The 18,098-nt window shown below is 37.5% G+C and overlaps 3 protein-coding genes across 6 annotated transcripts; all 3 read right to left on the reverse strand.

The window, feature by feature from the left end:
• Positions 1-264: 264 nt before the first annotated feature.
• LOC126790780 (ubiquinol oxidase, mitochondrial-like) lies at positions 265-3,242 on the reverse strand. The gene is made up of 4 exons (XM_050517125.1): positions 2,493-3,242; positions 2,176-2,304; positions 882-1,370; positions 265-695 (listed from the first exon to the last, which is right to left on the reverse strand). The coding sequence occupies exons 1-4, from the start codon at positions 2,808-2,810 to the stop codon at positions 636-638; spliced, it is 996 nt and encodes a 331-aa protein (XP_050373082.1). The 5' UTR covers positions 2,811-3,242; the 3' UTR covers positions 265-635.
• A 1,353-nt stretch (positions 3,243-4,595) lies between these two features.
• LOC126790777 (alternative oxidase 3, mitochondrial-like) lies at positions 4,596-6,546 on the reverse strand. Its single transcript, XM_050517122.1, has 4 exons — positions 6,194-6,546; positions 5,925-6,053; positions 4,933-5,421; positions 4,596-4,795 (listed from the first exon to the last, which is right to left on the reverse strand). Exons 1-4 carry the CDS (start codon positions 6,455-6,457, stop codon positions 4,736-4,738), a joined length of 942 nt encoding a protein of 313 aa, XP_050373079.1. The 5' UTR covers positions 6,458-6,546; the 3' UTR covers positions 4,596-4,735.
• Positions 6,547-13,832: 7,286 nt separating this feature from the next.
• On the reverse strand, positions 13,833-16,529 carry LOC126790789 (uncharacterized). 4 transcript variants are annotated; one of them, XM_050517135.1, is made up of 6 exons: positions 16,286-16,529; positions 16,129-16,192; positions 15,945-16,015; positions 15,105-15,160; positions 14,786-14,931; positions 13,833-14,233 (listed from the first exon to the last, which is right to left on the reverse strand). In XM_050517135.1, the coding sequence occupies exons 2-6, from the start codon at positions 16,129-16,131 to the stop codon at positions 14,201-14,203; spliced, it is 309 nt and encodes a 102-aa protein (XP_050373092.1). In that variant the 5' UTR covers positions 16,132-16,192; positions 16,286-16,529; the 3' UTR covers positions 13,833-14,200. The 4 variants fall into 4 exon arrangements, 2 of the variants coding, with proteins under 2 accessions (XP_050373092.1, XP_050373093.1); XM_050517136.1 differs by having other exon boundaries at positions 13,833-14,251; XR_007671765.1 differs by lacking the exon at positions 15,105-15,160 and having other exon boundaries at positions 15,963-16,015.
• Positions 16,530-18,098: the final 1,569 nt, after the last annotated feature.

Consider the following 18,098-nt stretch of genomic DNA (forward strand, 5'->3'; position numbering starts at 1 on the left):
TGGGGCTGCAGGGGGGCTGCAGGGGCAGCGTGCAGGGGTGTTGCCGGGGCAGCGTGCAGGGGCAGCGATGCAGCGGCTGTAGTGGCGGCGAGCAGGAGGTGCGCCGGCGAGGAGATGCCGGAAGCCGGAATCGACGGCGGCCGGCGGAGGAGAAGAGAAAAAAAATTTATGACTCTAAAAGTTCAGGGTTTTAGGGCAAAGTGCGTGATAACGTGATGCATGATGAAATAATTGTGTATTATTGAATGATATGGGGACCTATATATAGACATTACAAAACCACAATCCCGTAGGATTTGGAGTCCTAATCTATTACGGAGATGCTAATCTATCTCCTAACAGGAAACCTATTAGACTAAGACACACAAGAGTAGAATAGTAATTCTCCCGAAACAGATAGATTTTTTTTGACCGAGTTAGTGATTAATGTAAGAAAAGTCGGGAAGCCAACCAAACCCGATAATATGAGTCGTCATTAAGATGTTGCACCCAATCAGAGAGAGTCAAAATCAAATTAAGAACATAAAATGCCTATTTCGAAGAGATTCTACGTCTGTATATAGATCATAGATTTCAGCCTATACAAGGCAATATAAGGTGAAAATAACTCTTCAGTTATTGGCAGACGAAATGACTTAATGATACCCAATGGGAGCTGGGGCTTCTCTCAGTTCCTTTCCCTGATAATGAATATCCTGCATAAATAGACATGGATCACAATACCCACAATCAGCAAGACAAGAAGAATTGGATACACAATGAGTTAAACTTAATAAAGAACAAAGATCATAGTGATTACTGTTGTTAAATTTGAACCATGGTGAAAGACAGTTATAGAATTGCAGAACGATAAAGAACTTATGAAAAGCTTTGATACTCACAGATGCAAAATGGTTGACATCCCTATGGTGAGCTTCATCAGCACGAATCACAGTGATGACATCCTTCAGTGTAGCACCTTTTGGTAGCCTCCAGTAGTCAATTGCTATAGCAGGAGCAGGTACATTTTCAATTTTGCCACTATCAATATCCTTCAAGTACTCTGTATAAGAGTGAATAGCCTCCTCTTCCAGATATCCAACAACCCTATGCGCAACCTTAGGGGAAATCATATAGAGCGCAAAGAAGGCATTAAAGAAAACTCCCTGCACAGTGAGAACCAGAAGCCTCTCATACCATGCAGGTTTCACTAGTTCAACCATTGTCATCAAGTGCATCCTCTCATTCTCTGCTTCCTCAAGTAAGGCTTTGATCCAACCACCACTCTGCTGGAACTTGCGGAGAGACCTTAAATGCAGCAGCATTCCTCCGACCATACCAGGGACAGCTGCCACAGTTTCCAGCATCATTGCACGGCACCCATAACGTCTCTACAATACAAGTTTATATATTGAGACCATATTGGAAAGAGTAAAGTAGGTTTCAACAATGACTAATCTAGTATATCAACGAAAGATACTGTCACAGAAAAATTTTCAAGCATAACAAATAGCAGTTCTGAATATTTAAATCGTACACACATAACAACGAGCAAACTTTGAAAAAAAAAAAAACACTTTCACCATGAAAAGTTTTTCTCCTGAAAATTATGATGTATTGCAGATAACCATAAATTATTTATTCAGGACAAACTTGAAACCAGAGTATCAACAGACTTTGTTACGATTCTGACTGCTGATTGCTGAACTAGTATCAAAATCAACAAATTAAAAGTTAACGAGGCATTTGCTCTATGCCATATTAACAGTAAGAAACAGAGAATTCACTGTAAAGTGTAGACCAGAAAAGAGTTTTCTCACTGACCAACACCATCAAGAATATCTTTTCATCTCCACAACAATGTCTCAGTAACACACAGCACCCAAAACTAAGGAAAAGTAACAACTAACAACAGTAAAGTATTCTTAAATTGTCACTACTTTTTCGTCGTTTTTCTTTTCTAAGACGCTCTGCTTTCTGTCTTGATCAAGCTCCTATTTAACCCAATACGTACACACTATTGCACACACTATTGTTTCTACATGTAACTCTGTTTACAAGAAGAACATCATGATCATTGATCAATTCATGTAATGAATGCGAAATTTTCAGGAATTTCTGAATATCAATATATACAATGTTCAGGAATATAAAACACTATTCCAATTCAACCTGAAGGAGAAAGATGATTAAAACCTGAAAGAAGATATCAGTAGGAACTCGAAGAAGCTTGACTGTTCTGTACGCCACTCTGTCCAGAAACGTCTTCGGCACATGGTGCTTGCTCAGATCGATAGATAAATCTGCCTCATAAGTCTCCCATGGCTACATATCAAATTTCACCACCAAATTCAAAAAATAATCCAAACAAATCACAATCACTAATAGCACAGCAAATTAATCCAACAAAAATTAGAATACACAAGTTAAACAATTCATAATCACTAATAATACACAACAAATTACTCAAACAAAAACATAAACAAATATCAGGTTCTCATACTAATTATTACCATGAAGCAATTCCACGGCCACTCAGAGCCGTTGTCCCTGGTGATCTTCGGCCTCGCAATTCCCCAATAATGCGAAACGACGGCGTCTTTCTTCGCCTCGGAGGAGCTCTCCTTCTTGTCCTTCTCCGACGGCGGCGTCTGGATCGTCGGCGTCACCGTGCTCATCATCCTCCACGAGCCGAGAGCGGTGGCGCCGTCGTGAAGGTTCAGATAACCGGTGAGCCTAGTAGCAGCAACCGACGCCGTGGAAATGTAACTGTTGAAGCTCCGGCCATGGCGCAGAGCTCCGGCCACCGACCTCGCCGGGATCCGGTTCATCTTCGTCGGTCGGAAATGAGGGTTTTAGAAGCGTCTGGGGGTTTTTGGTAATTAAAGCGGTTGGTTTGTTGTGGCTCTGTTTTGTGTGACGCTCTTTTTTTGTGTGGGGAGCAAGTTATATCTGTGGAGGGGTTTTGATTCTCTGCATTGCAGGTACAGGGAGTATTGTGTACCCGTTTTCTTGGGCTCCAAGTTCAGCATCATAATTTCATGGACATAATAATGAACCGTTGGAATTACGTGAATTTCGGGAGGCGTGGCGGTTGTGTCTGGGTAATTTTCTCTAGAAGGAGAGTGTGAATTACGGAATTACCCTTGGCTTGAGTGTTCCGAGTTAATGGGAGATATGAGGGTCACCCGCGGTAGTAGGGAAAGTTGCGTGGCTCAGTCTTTTTCGAGCTACTCAACATACCTGGCAGCCGAATACTATGACATGTGTATGGCTGCTGTCTGGCCAAGGAAGCAGGGAACCGGCGGCTAAGTTGTTCTTTGTTGATCAATGATTCATGAAAGTGGGTGATCTATCCAACATTGGTGGTGGTATGTTGTCAAAAAAAAAAACATTGGTGGTGGTACAAATCATATTATAAAGTCATATTAAACGTGCCTTTGAATGCTATAAAATAAATAATTTTTTTACCTATAATTGGTGGACTATATTAGAGATTAACGGCTTTATTCTCCTAATTCATACCTTGATTGATCTATGAGTCTCTCTGTTATCAGAGCCGGTCTTGTTTTGTGCTTTTTTTTCTTCTTTAGTCAATTACTTGTCCTCCATTTATTTTTCTTTCTAAAAAAATCTTAATCAATTCTCGTGCTTCATTTTTTTTCCTATCCATCATTATTTTTTGATGGGATCTTGTTGTTCCACTCCAACACATTTCCAATTTTCCATGCTTTAAGTAAAATTAAGGTGTACAGAGCACTACTATCAATTTTAAAACCCTACATTTTTTAAATTAAGCACAACCGGACAATTTCCATCATGCCTTACATGTGTCTCATAGAATCTTAGGTGGTGGCATGAGTGGCCTGACCAATTTCGAAGGTTTAAGGACTTGAATGTTCTGGTCTTGAAGATGGTAGCTCCTACCATCAAGTTCTCCTTTACTTACAATTTTATAAATATTGTGCTGTTATTAATCATTACATCTTCATTGATGTGATAATCATGCTTATTAAGAAGAGTTTGGACTAAGAACCTGGACTTGTAGACTTGTAGCCACCCATCTTCCCATGCTCATGATCCCTTTCATTTTGGATTACTTATGCAGTCTTACTACACCAGATGATTTTTCTAGTCTTGGTTCTGTGAATTGTAAATCTGCTCTCTTCATTTTGGGTATTTTGCCTAGTTCACCAAAAGAAAAGAACAAAAAAAAGAGAGAAAAATGATGCATGTTTCAAGATTCAAATAATGTGTCAACTTGATCAGTATGACAGACATTTAAAGAAAAAAGATCAGATCTGAATCTCCCTTAGTTTTTAATTGCCATTTAAAAGACACCATTAAGATTCTGCAGAGCTAGCAAGTTAATTGCAGGACTTGTGCAAATGATGAGTGACACTGAGCATGTTCTTCCGTACACAATAATGTTAGGTGCACTATTCTTTAATTAGTTGAGACCAAAACTATGATTAGAAAATGTCCTTTCCATCATCTGGAAAATGGTGGAAATGCAAACTGCACTGTTACCCCTGTTTGCATTTGGAACAGATACAGAAGCTTATAGTCTTATACAAGCATTCTGTAACAATCATCGGAAACTATTGCAAGGACCCTGAGATAAAATCAAATGAAATTAAGATTAATTGCTTACATATTACACTCTTATATCTAGTTTGGTAACAATTTGCGTGTACATGCATCATAGACTTCATAGATCATATACAAGATGGGACAAATTATATCTGATAAAATTTTAGTGATAACCAATGGGAGCCGGTGCTTCTCTCAATTCTTTTCCCTGAAATTGAATATCCTGCATCCGAAAAACAGACAGCTTTAGTGCTCAGTATATATATATGGGCCTTTTAAGTGAAATCAAAGCTCATCTGCCTAACAAGTTTTCAAAAATAAAAACTCATCAAATGAGCATGGGAATGTAAAGTTACTCACAGATGCAAAATGATTGACATCCCGATGATGTGCTTCATCAGCGCGAATGACAGTAATAACATCAAGAAGTGTTGCATCTTTAGGTAGCCTCCAGTAGTCGATGGCTATTGCAGGAGCCGGCACATTTTCAATTTTGCCATCTTGAATAGCCTTCAAATAATCTGTGTAAGAGGTGACAGCTTCCTCCTCCAAATATCCAGTAAACCTATGAGCCGTTCTGGGGGAAAGCAGATAGAACACAAAGAAGGCGTTGAAGAAGACTCCCTGTGCAGCCAGAACCAATAGCCTCTCGTGCCACACCGGCTCCACAAGTTCCACTACTGTCATAAGGTGCATCCTCTCATTCTCTGCTTCTTCAAGCAAAGCTTTGATCCAACCGCCACTGTGCTCAAACTTGCGAAGAGATCTTAAGTGCAGCACCATTCCTCCCACCATGCCAGGGACAGCTGCGATAGTTTCCAACATCATTGCGTGGCAACCATGCCTCTCCTGCAATACACATTTCATCATGATTTGAGAGATCATACCTCAAAGATCGAAGAATATAGGCTTCAACAATCTATTTAACTAAGTATGACCAAAGCTACAATAACAACTTTATTTCCTTCAACAGATGAAAAGCCCAAAGCTAGCTCATTTCTGAGGTGAGCTAAGCAACCATCATTAATACAGGTTTACAGATTTGGTTCCTGTCACAGCCTTTTTCACTGGAAACTTTATAGTAAAAAACTTAATAATTAAGTGCTGAGCCCATAAGACATTTGCATTTCTGATGTATAACTGTAACCTCCTAATCACAAATATAAGGTTAGTAATTGAAAAATTAGACTAAATATCCCAGCTTGGGATCAACTGTGTGAATCTAGTTCATCGATCAACTACATAATATAGCTTGCCACCATGTCAACGGATAAACTATATATGAATTCGAAAGTACTATAAATTGAATGCCTTAGACAAATCAACAAAATCATGATAGAAAGGTAACTGACCTTGAAGTAAAGATCTGAAAGAACTCGAAGAAACTTGACAGTCTTGAACGCAATTTTGTCCTGAAACGTCTTGGGGACATGGCGCTTGCTCAGATCGATCGAGGTGTCTGCTTGATAACTCTCCCATGGCTACATACATATACAAGATACACATATAAGTGATCATAAACACTATTAACAAATATAATCACTAAGCTAGCTCCATAAACACAATTTTCAACTTCAACAAATCACTATTCCACTATATATATATATATATGTGCACTTACCCTGAAGCAATTCCACGGCCACTCAGTTCCATCCTCCCTAGTAATCTTGGGCCTCGTAATCCCCCAGTAATTAGAAACCACCATGCTATCATCCACTTTCTTCACTTCACCCTCCTGCTCTTTCTCAGCTGAAGCCGACCCCGTGCTCATCGTCCTCCTCCGCTGAAACTCAACATTCCTAGCAGCAGCAGGAGAAATGTACTGGCTCCAGCTCCGGCCACCGCGCAGACCTCCGATCACGGACCTCAACGCAACCCGGTTCATCTCAAACTTTATATTCCAAGTTACCCTAAAATGGGATTGTTTTGTTTTCTTTTTGCTAACAGTGATTGCTTTCTTAACTTGATATGAGATTACTGAAGGTAATTGCACCATTTATATGGTGAAGTTTGGATCTGTAGAAATCCAACTAACCTGGAAATGTGGTAAGGAAGTTGACTTGACTAATCTAACTTTAGAGTTGTACGTCGTGGACGGCAATGGGTCAAATGGGGCGGCGCGACCAAATATTTATCGTCAACCACGTCGGAGTCAGTGGACGTGACACGTGTATATAATTCAAGTTTCAGCCCTGATCGTCGGCGGGGCTATAGAAGCAAAGTGTGACTAGAGTTTTCCTCATCGCATTAGTCAGAAAAATCTGGCCGAGTTTTTCCAATTATTTAATTAGCTTTCGTTTATTAGGAAGATCTAAGAAGCTCGATATTTCTTACTCCTGTCATTTCCAGAAGTTTGGACGTCTTCACCGGATTGGCATGCACTTTCGATCTCTGGATTGGAAGATATAAGAAGCTCGATATATCAATATATACTGTAGCTCATCTTTAAATCTTTGGTAGTATACTGCACGTACGCACGCATATTAATTTAATGTATTGGCTTATTATCATTGAACCCGATTTTAGAGAGGACACAGAGATGTTTGTATACATGAAGTTTCAAAAAAGTATTAGCAGAAAAACGTACGTACCTTAGAATCGAACCCAGCAATGATCTAATTATTAGTTAATGTGAAAGACAAAATTAGTTACAAAACCATCGAAACTCTTTTATATACTCGATTTTGCGAAACTTTTAGGCTGCAAATTAACATGTATTATGTACGTATATACCTAATTAAATTTATATATTGGTAGCCAAGTGCAGCAAGTCCTGTTGCTTCGGTCCCTTCCCGTCGATCGAGCTTTGAAACAGGGGCATACCCATCACCAGGAAAGCCCACACTATCGAGTCCGCCATAGAGAAGTAGTTTCAAATTAAGTACAAGTTTCTTTACATGTACAGTGGGAAGTGATCAAAATGATGAACCAAGTAGTACGTTACCAGTTTCTCTAATTAATCAAGTTTTCCTCGATCAATGTGACAATTGAAGTGATTCCAACTACTTCTGTCACATACCGAATTTTAATTTTTTTAATAAATACAAATTTAAAAACATTGTTACTCGAAATCACATTTAATAATTACATTTAAATTTTCACATGAGTAACAAGTAAAGTTAACGCTTATAATGAGCTCATTACAACAAAGTTCTTAAATTAACAAAATTCTTAACCCAACGCATCTCCATAATCCCCTCCACTGCAATCCTAATGATCCTCACCTGCCTGCAAAACTCTGCACCATAGATTGATGCACCAGGTTGTAAAAACAAACCCGATAAGCTATAAATCTCGTATGAGTAAACCGAAAACTAAACGACAACAAAAACCTTACAAGTTTGCATCTAATTATGATGACTAAACAAAACCAATTTTGGTTAATGTGAATTGTAACAATTCCACAATAATATAAACAGAGGAAACACTCTCCTCCTAAAACACACACACACAAGTATTATGCAACACTAGTCAACTCTTAAGTAAGTAGAAGGTATCTCTAACCCCACTTCCTAAAACACACACACTCAGGCGTAATGATCAACGTCATTACCCATAAAACACTTAGACAATAGGATTAGAGCTTTGTTCGTACCCAGTCACCCGACTAAGGTGTGAGTCATTTATGCCTAAATATCTCTTTCGCCATTAAGGAGGGATCATGATCCCCTTCACCACTCAGGAGGGATCGAAAGTCTCTTTCACCAGATACCATATACAACTCACATCATAGATCTCCTTCGCCACATATGAGAGATCTAAACCGACATTTCAACGTTGGTTACCAAACCAACGCATATACCAATTCACTTGACTTTTACAACCCCATATCTTTCTCAACTATTTGTATATATACCACTACTAACAAGATGAAGATCAAATTAATAACAACTCACTTCGAACAAGCAAATACAACTAGTTCTCGTAACAACTTCTATATTCTCATCACCAATATAAACAAAACCATACCAATAACCCAATTTTTACCGGAAAGTACATTTTATTCCATTCCGGTCCCTTCCACCAACATTAAATAACTCAAATTTCCGAAAGGTACATTTTCTTCCTTCCAGTCCCTTCCGCAAACAATAACACATTACACAACAATAAAAAAGTATAGCATATATTATAGAAACATGTATAAGTATATTGTATTACCATTAAATATACATATAAAAATATACCATAATATATCTATGACAACATGCATAAACCAATTTATTCTCCACATTAATCATAGTCCATAATCACCAAAACCTTTTAAAATCATTTATTAAAAATATCATTTTACTTACCCATGAACCGTAGACGATCAAATTCACGTGATTTAAAACCAAAATATATTTTTAGAACAATTTGTATAAGTTAATAATACATGGACTACGTTAACAAATCAAAATTAAATTTGTAACAGGTGAGGTTTACTCACCTTGAAAATCCAGCTGCGTCTTATACACAGGTATAAGAGCACTACTCACCGAAAACCACTCCAAACGAAGCATCCAGTCCTAATCATATCTGATACGCCCGAATATTTTACCCTTACAATTTTACTTTACCTTTTATCGGGAGTCGTACTAAGTGTAAGGACTCTAAATATTGAGTTTTCGATGTATACGTTTTTCGGGAAAACCTCATTCACGAGAGTTGTAGGGCTCGTCGATATGAATTCGTAGACACGTGGCACGCCCAAATTGAAATTCATATGAAAACGTTACGAATCAAAAATGATATGGGGTATTTTTAGAAAAAAGTATAAATAGAGGGTCAAAATCAGAAAAAAGGGAGGAAAATCAGAAAAGAACAGGGTCAGGTACTGTTCACCCGAGAAACCCAGTTTTCTTCCGACCGGCTGATCACCGCCGTCCACCCACCGATCGGCGCGCCACCGTCGATATGCACCGGTGTCTCGTCCCGCCGACCACTATACTCGAAGCTGCAACGCCTCGAAAGTATGCCGTCATCGGCGCCGCCAACTCCGGCAACTTCAGAGCTCAGGATTGCTTCTACCCGACGTTATTCTTTCCTCTGGTCCTGATTCCATGCCGTTTGTAGCCCAGATCGAGCTGCAGATGGGAGATCGGAAAGTCTACCCTCCCCCTCTGTTGGCGTCTCGGCTGTTTTCTGGCCATTTTCCAGCCGATCTAGGCTTGGGTGCAGGTATAAAACTTTTCTATCTTGATATGATCTACTACTTTGATGTTGGTGTCGAGTCGATTTGGAGTGGTTGGATAGGGCGGCACGCGCGTGTGGGAGTTTTTGGAGCAGTGAGTTGCTCCATTGAATAGTATGCATCGATACGAACTTATCGACATATTAATCGTTGAATTTGATTATCGTATGAGGTTGTTGATCTAGATTATCGTGGTAGAATGAAATATTATTGTCGTAAGTATTGTGTTTATCTAAGGTTGGCTGCTATGTATTTATATTGATTGATAATGGATATGGTCTTGTGTGTTTGATGAATGATGATTATGATATTAACTATGTGGGTTGGTTGTGATGTGTTTGTGATACGAATCGGAATGGTTATGAGGTTTACGTTGTATGGTGAATGTGGTAGATTTGTAGTAAATGTGTGGGTTCTGTGGGTTCAGTCGGTTAAAGTGTTTGGCTTGGTGAACTATTGAACTACGAATGGCTTGATCTCTTGTAAATGGTACGTAGGCAGCCCAACCAAGGTTTGTGTACAACCACAATTATTTTAGATTAGATATTGGTTTGCTTGCTAAAATTGGATTTTAACACGTAAATATGTTAGTTTTGGGTCGGATCGTCTCAATATCAATGTCACAACTCAATAAAACTTGAGGTACTAAAACAACAATTAATGTCTTACTTCTCCCATTTAAATTAAAACTTAAGTTACGCCACAAATGCAACTTCATTCAAGACTAGTAAGTCTTTTCAGCTACCCAAAAATTACTATGTCACAAACATAATGAATTCTCGTTGAATTTACACAAATTAACCACCTAAGAAATCAAAATCTCAACTTAATCATAATCGGAAGCGAAATGACTTTACTTAAACTATAACCTCAAAACTAATCCGAAGACTTGTCACTCGAGACAACCATTCCTCCAAGACCCTCCAAGGTCATCGGAACACTTGACCATCTGTTTTAATCACACATAGATTGATTCAAAATTGGATTCCTAAGAATGGGAACCCAATTGATCAAAAATTCTAATATACCCATTCGGCAACCAAAAGCCACAAATAACATATTGAATTGCCCGTATTAACGAGCACATGATTACAAAAACACCAAATGCTCCATAGTAGTTCATGCATGGCGCCACAAGAGGCATCATGTGGTTCCACTGACTCTCTCCCCCCCCCCCCCAAAACTCCAAAATTATCAACGTCCTAACACTTCAAACATGACAATCAAGGCTTGAGAATCATCTTTCATACATGAGGAAGTCATGAAATTGGCTCCAAACTGCCGCCACAAAGAATTTCTAGATTAGTAACTCCACACCTTAAACCGAGATTTAATACTTGCAAAATCGTGACTAGAAGGAAGTGAACATCAAGAAATAGGGAGCATCACGTCAGACTACCACTAGAAACAGCCGGAGAGAAACCAGGTCAAAACCAGGTTGCTGCCATGGCTTTCGAGCCTCGATATGCACATACCGGTGAGAAACAGCGCAAGTCACCACCACAGAGCAAGGCGGACAAATAAGCCGAAGCATTTTTGACTGGTCTTGTCGCTTGAGTCGACCGAAGTTCGCCGGAAACGTTGGGTCGGGGTCAGTCGGGTTTCTTTGATAGTGAATATGCGCGAGGGAGAGAAAGAAAGGGGAAAGAAAATTGATTTCACAATAATGAAACCCTAAAGGGGAATTTTTTTCTTTTTATACTTGAAATTTCTGAAACCCAAAGGGTGCGTTCGGTATAGGTTTCGAAATTAGTTTTCAAAAAATAGTTTTTGCAAACAAACAGGAAATTGAATTATGTATTTTTTCTGTAATAAAGAATGTGTTCAGTGATCAAATTTGGAGAACCGTTTTCTGAAAATGAAAACAAAAAAATGCGTTTGTTAACATCAACTAGTAATGTAAAAATTCAGTCTATCATATTGTGCTATTATCAAATAAAAATAAAAATTTGCAAACTATTATCCAATAAAACAATCTACTAAAAAATCCAAATAAACATAGCAAATTTATAGTCATCAAACTATCTAAGTTTCATTTCTAACATGCGTAATCTGTTCAAGGTTCTCCTATGACATATCTAAGTTTGCTGGTGCACTTCATCAATGATCACATCTTCATGCAATATACGAAACTTTCCTTCATCCTTAGCAGACCACTCGGCTTTGTCATCAACTTCCGCTTTGTTAAAGGTCAAACTCAAATGAAAATAAGATGAGAATATAACACAGATGATAGTATATCAATAACTTGATGCAATGGAACAGTAGATAATCCTCAGCATTGTACAAGTAACCATTCATGATCATCTGTCTGCTCCTAATTGTAAGTGAATTGACTGTCCTTAAAGCTCATGAAACAAGATTCAGTGAAGCCAAATATATGGATGATTTCTAAATATGCATCAACAAAGCACCCATAAATTCATAGACGTCCATATCAAAAGCAACTTTTTAATAAGCTATAGTTACCTTTTTGGATCGATTAATTCATATAAGATGCTGGGATATACTATAATAGCATATAAACTCATGCTTTAACCACATTTTGTCGATCAAGAACTAAAAGAAAAGAATGACTATTGACATATCAAAGAAGAACAACCAAGAACTAAGAGAAAAGAACGACTATTGACATATCAATGAATAACAGCGGTACTGTAATATAAGTAAGCAAATACAGATCAGTGAAACCATATACAGATTGAGGGTGTCTCCATACCTAGTGTGCAGTAGAGTACAAACAAAGTGTTGCTTCTTGAAAGATTAATGATACAATCAGAATAAGGGGAAGATTGAATGAGTATATTCAGAATGAGGGGAAGAATCAATACCTATCAGAGTCCAAAGCAAGCTCTGTTTCTTGAAGACGATGAACATGACTGAGATTTTGAATACATTAGTCATTGCCACTGCTAGTCGATCAAGCTAGAAATCCAGTGATTCACGAAGAAATGCCAACAACGAAAATGGTCACATGACTCACATCTACTGTTAATATGTAGTGATAGGAACAATTAATAAGCTAGCCTAGCTTCATCCAAAAAGACATATCCCGGATATTGCTATTCATTCATGAAACAACAAATTTGTCAAAATATTTTTACAAATTAAACGATTTAAAATATTTGAAACCACATTTATGGTAGGGAAAAAGTCACACTCAAGCAGTGGCGGACCCAAGAGTACTAACAAGGGTGGACTTGAGATCTTTTTTTATATCGATTGAAATGATAAAAAGAGAGTGTAAAAAAAACTAAAGCTCCTATATGCACTTTATTGTTATGTAAAAACATTAGAACTCATTTAAAACTACTATTTGAATAATTACTATAACTAAAGTTAAGAATCACGTATGAAAACATATGTAATCTTCATCCACTCAATTCTGCTGATATCAATTGTCGAATCTGTGCTGGAGTCTCTTCGCGTTGGTCATGATGCTACGAGCCATGGAACCTACATTGGTGCCACAAAAGCTTTGTTTATGTCTTTATGTGGTTCACGTTCGAGTGTTTAGGTCACTTAGGTTAGACTCATGAGTCCGTTGTTGTTGCTGTGATTGAAGGCTTGCATTGTCACTAAGCCAATTATATCTTCAGGCGATATATCTGTTGCGTCTGCGTCACCGGATAAAAACAAATATGTCGCCTATTAGTTTGTTGTTGTTATGGGTATAGGCGAGCAACATATAAAAAAAAAAGTCATATGTCGTCTGATATATAATCTTGCGACATAATATGTGTCGTCTGATACCCCTAACAACGACAAACTACTAAGCGACATATAGAGATTTCAACATGAGGCGACATATTGTTATAGGTTGTCTGATACCCTCTTTTGACTGGTTAATTCGTGCTTCTAGTGATGTATAAATGTCGTTTTAATTGGTTTCAAACAGAAAAATGTTGTGTGAGCATAAACCTTGCAACATATAACACCCTTTGTATTCCTTTATTTTAATTCAAATATATGTCATGTGGGTGTAACTATGACATCATATAACATCTCATTTGTCTCCATATTTATAGTTGTTTTCTTGTTGTTGCTATAACATTTAGAGTAGACAAATAAACAACACATTCTGGAAATCAAATTTTCCCATTCATAAAACACTAAAACCATCATTCATAATCAGTCACTCTAAACAACAAATACAACCCCAATTCCATATATAAGCATACATAATGCCAAAGAATCATGATCAAGAGACTACTTCACCTAAAATTCTTGGATGTAGTCGAATGAGTTGCATCTTTTGCTTAATTAGTTTTCATCAAAAGTACTTGCTCCCATATTAGCATCTGCTCCGGCTCTCTATTTGTCCCTGTATCAGTGCTTGCACTGCTCCTCACACTCATATTGCTTTGAGTGGTTTAGCTACGCTTGAGATCAGGTTTATTAAGTGGTCGTAGAACTGAGGAAGAAGCTTTGGCTTTGGCTGCTACTCTCATCGCCTCATTGGAATCTAGCTTTGCAAGCTCCCAAGCACTAATATGATCAAATTCACTTTATATCAAAGAGGTTGGGGTGAGAAACAAAACAATTAGATTGTAATGTCCAGAAAAAAGTGGTACATCTAGAACTATTATGCAAGAGTGAGTTGTGTGCATATCTTAGCATGCTGCCTAACCTAATTCCAAATCCAAAAGGAAAAGTATAATAAATATGCTTTGAATACATGCAGATTCCCATAACTAAATGGATGTGCAGAGGCAAGGACAGTAAATGAAAGACTTGAAGAATTGAAAATCAGGCAAGCTAAATCAGCTGCAGCACCCACAAAAACCAAAAAAATGCATGTTTCGATTTCATTGTATGGGGTTGACCATCTAATATACTTCTAATATAGACTACAGACAATCACAGCGCTATGGAAATAGAAACACCGGTTGGCTACAAAAGGAATGAAGCCTTCCTAGAAAACCATCTCAACTGATGTTCTATAACCAGTTCCATAACACTGCCCAACTGCTTAACTACATACTGAAGAAGAACCTGATACTAGAAAATAAATGAGCAAGTAAAAGAGCAACTTCTTACTGGTGTATCAGCCACGGGAACATTAATTGCTTCCATGGTTCCACATAGATACTCATCCTCAAGATCACACCCTTGTATCCGAACATTCACTCTCCAATCCTCTTTTTTTTTTGCAGACTCGAAACATTCTGTGTACCCGAGAACTCCTGTCACATCCCAACAGTGGTTAACATTCATACTTCCAAGTTTCCGTACCCTTTCTCAATATAGATTACACAATTCAATTCCTAAACATTACCAATTTCGATCAAAATCACAATCATTCCGATTTCACAAAAACACTAAGAAACATAAAAAAGTGAGGGACAAAAAGAGCAACCTGGCCGACACTTAAAAGAGTAAATGGTGGAGGAGATGTATGTCCACAGGTGGAACCTTCAAAGTGATGCAGACATAAACATGGGAAACTCGGAATCCGATTAACGTAAAGCAGAAACAAACAATAAAACATTACAAAATAAACAAGACATCTGATAGTTTACTATAAACTTGAACAAACAAGACATTACAGAACAAACATAATAGCACAAACCTAACAAAACCACCAAACTTTGCTTTTATAACATTGACATGTAAACCTTATGACTTCATGTTTCAAATAACCATTTTGAGTTTGAAAATCTTTCAGTCATAGATAAGTCTGACTAGTGACTATGATTACTACTTGGATAACTGTTTTTGAGCCAACAAAAGCTTCAATTTTCTTCCTGTCACGGTCGAATCTATTTAAACAAAAAACAACTCTGATAAGTCGTAATCCACAAAGCTTACAGCCGCAGTAGCTCACCAAAAACACACACCCAAAATACAATTCTTTTACACATATAAACCAACATCAAATTGTCTCAGTTTCCCCAACTAGTAACTAAAAAGCTCTCTACTTCACTAATCCCAAACCCGAAAAGACTCACCCTTTTAGCTCCACAAAACCTCTAAATTACCTATATACACAACTCCCAAATCTCCCAAACTCAAATGAACCTTAATTCTCTGTTCAAAGTTCAAACTACATGAAATTAAAGAAGAAGAAAACAGAGCTTTTCAATTTCTTAACTAAAGATTAAAACTTTCTCATATCAGTTCACCCAAATCAAGCAGACCCTCAATACCCAGATACAGAATACAAAACCCAACAACAATAAAAACTTGAAGAACTCACAGCTGAATAAATACATACTCCCTTACAGCCACATCACCACTATTGCGAATATCATCTACAACCGGATTGACCTGATCAAATATAGCATCTCTAATTAATTAGTCACTTCATTCATTAACACACATCTGCAATAGTTTCAGATTCTCAATGAACAACTAAGACATAATAATAAACAAATGCTCACCATTCTGAACCTCAGCTTGCGTAAGTTCAGCTAGCCTGTATGACTTCATTGCGCAACTCGTCCCCTTCCAAGCAAAGTTTGACACAACAATACTATCAATAAGGAAACATAACTGTAATCTTATCACTAAACAAATTCGAAAGCTCAATTGCCTCACCTTATGGAAATTTTGTCCCTCACAATTATTCAAAAACCAAAGGACTGGATCAGAAGTTCCAAATTTAAGAGGTAACATAAAATTAACTGACTCAAAGTAGTTCTGTAAAACCTAGGAATTGTGGGTGGCGGAGCTAGCGGCGGAGGTGCGGAAGCAACGACAGCGGAGCTGGTCAAATCTAGAGATACGATTAGGGGTTCTATTATACAAGAGATACCGATCCCGATTATGGTGATGGGAAGGCCAGAACGTCTCCCGAAGTTGTAAATAAAAAACCATGAAGCTCAGAGGCAGGGCATTAGGGCGGGTTGGGCGGGTTATGCCGGGTTCGCGGATCTAACGGGTTCAACTCGTTACAACCCGTTAAGTTTCTTGTTGGGTTTGCGGGTTACCCGTTAGAACCTGTTAAGTCCGTTAAGATCTTTTCTTTTTACAATATTATTTTATTATAATTTCTCTTTTTTTTTTCAATTCTGTAAATTTATTCTTTTCTCATTTAGGTTTTCTTTTTTAAACAAGTACTTTAAACTCTATTATTATTTTCTTTCTAAAAAAACTCATATTCTTTGGTCTTATTTTTTACAATAGAAATAATTAAGAATTTGTTAAATTTAATTAAAAAGTGCAAAGATTTTCAGTTGGTTTGGCTTGTCGGTCCATTGTTAAGTCCAACACATCTTCAGTGAGTTCATCTGCATCAACTTGGTCTTCATCTAAAATAAATATAAGAAAAAAAAGAAAAAATTATTTAATATAAAGAAGTATTAACACAAAGAAATTAAGAAATGCTAGAAAGTGATAGAGAATTTACCTTTCTTACCAAATAACCAATCTATAATACATAGCAAGGCTTGTATGGTTTCAGGCAATAATGAGCTACGATATTGATCCAGTACTCTACCGGCAATACTGAATGTAGATTCAGATGTAACAGTAGACACAGGAATCGTGAGCACATCACTAGCTAAGCGGGAAAGTATGGGATACCGAAATTGCTCCATCCTCCATCAAGAAAGAACATCTAACTTCATTCTTCTATCCAACCTTTCATCATCAAGATACTTGTCAAGTTCAGTTTTCATACTCGAACTTGACCGGTTCTTGTAAGAGGCATCAAAATCCTTCACAATATAAACCAAAATATGCAAATTAGTCATAATGTATCAATACAAGAAAATTCATAATGTGCAAGACTATTAATTGTGTTTACCTGCAAAATATTCTCTTCATCTTTAATTTGAGAGCAACTCTCACTCCTTGTGCACTTCCAACAATATCTTCTTCTTGTTCCCGGTCATTATTCATCTGCAAAACAAATCAGCAATAAAATAAATATAACTAGAACATCACATAAGGAGAATTACCCTATACAGTAATAGTATGAGTTATTTCTTGAACATATCATAATGCAGACCCAGCTTTGATATATCATAACAATCTAACGATCTTATTTTCATGGAATTTATAATTTATAATCCTACCTGCCTTTATAGTTTATACCCTATAGCCTTGACCTAAAAAATACTGACCTAGTTTTAGAGTACTAGTTAAACCTGCACAACCCTCCCACCACGAAAACTAATTGGTCGATGAGCACAATTAACTTCTCGTTTACTACTAACTGGTTCAGCTTCCTATGAGTTATTGCCTACTTATGAATCAGAATGCAACAGAAGAATGTAATTTTCTTTCAAATGAGAATTATGGGTGAAGGTTTGTTTATTAATAATTATTCTTGAGGTGAAACTTTCTGCCGACAAATACCAATCAATCTCATCCATCTCATCAACATCAACTTCAAGTTCAACATCTG

Source organism: Argentina anserina, chromosome 4, assembly GCF_933775445.1.
Source record: "Argentina anserina chromosome 4, drPotAnse1.1, whole genome shotgun sequence".
Lineage (NCBI taxonomy): Eukaryota > Viridiplantae > Streptophyta > Magnoliopsida > Rosales > Rosaceae > Argentina > Argentina anserina.

What these genes read in the sequence shown, in the direction of transcription:
- LOC126790780 (XM_050517125.1), bottom strand. Translation starts at nt 2,810, where the DNA reads ATGAACCGGATCCCGGCGAGGTCGGTGGCCGGAGCTCTGCGCCATGGC. An exon ending in GGCCGTGGAATTGCTTCATG is followed by an intron (nt 2,305 to 2,492) that starts GTAATAATTAGT and finishes TTTGATATGTAG; the next exon opens with CCATGGGAGACTTATGAGGC. An exon ending in ATGTCAACCATTTTGCATCT is followed by an intron (nt 696 to 881) that starts GTGAGTATCAAA and finishes CTATTTATGCAG; the next exon opens with GATATTCATTATCAGGGAAA.
- LOC126790777 (XM_050517122.1), bottom strand. Translation starts at nt 6,457, where the DNA reads ATGAACCGGGTTGCGTTGAGGTCCGTGATCGGAGGTCTGCGCGGTGGC. An exon ending in GGCCGTGGAATTGCTTCAGG is followed by an intron (nt 6,054 to 6,193) that starts GTAAGTGCACAT and finishes ATATGTATGTAG; the next exon opens with CCATGGGAGAGTTATCAAGC. An exon ending in TTTCAGATCTTTACTTCAAG is followed by an intron (nt 5,422 to 5,924) that starts GTCAGTTACCTT and finishes TGTGTATTGCAG; the next exon opens with GAGAGGCATGGTTGCCACGC.
- LOC126790789 (XM_050517135.1), bottom strand. An exon ending in GAGTATGTATTTATTCAGCT is followed by an intron (nt 15,161 to 15,944) that starts GTGAGTTCTTCA and finishes ATCACTTTGAAG; the next exon opens with GTTCCACCTGTGGACATACA. An exon ending in CTCTTTTAAGTGTCGGCCAG is followed by an intron (nt 14,932 to 15,104) that starts GTTGCTCTTTTT and finishes GGGATGTGACAG; the next exon opens with GAGTTCTCGGGTACACAGAA.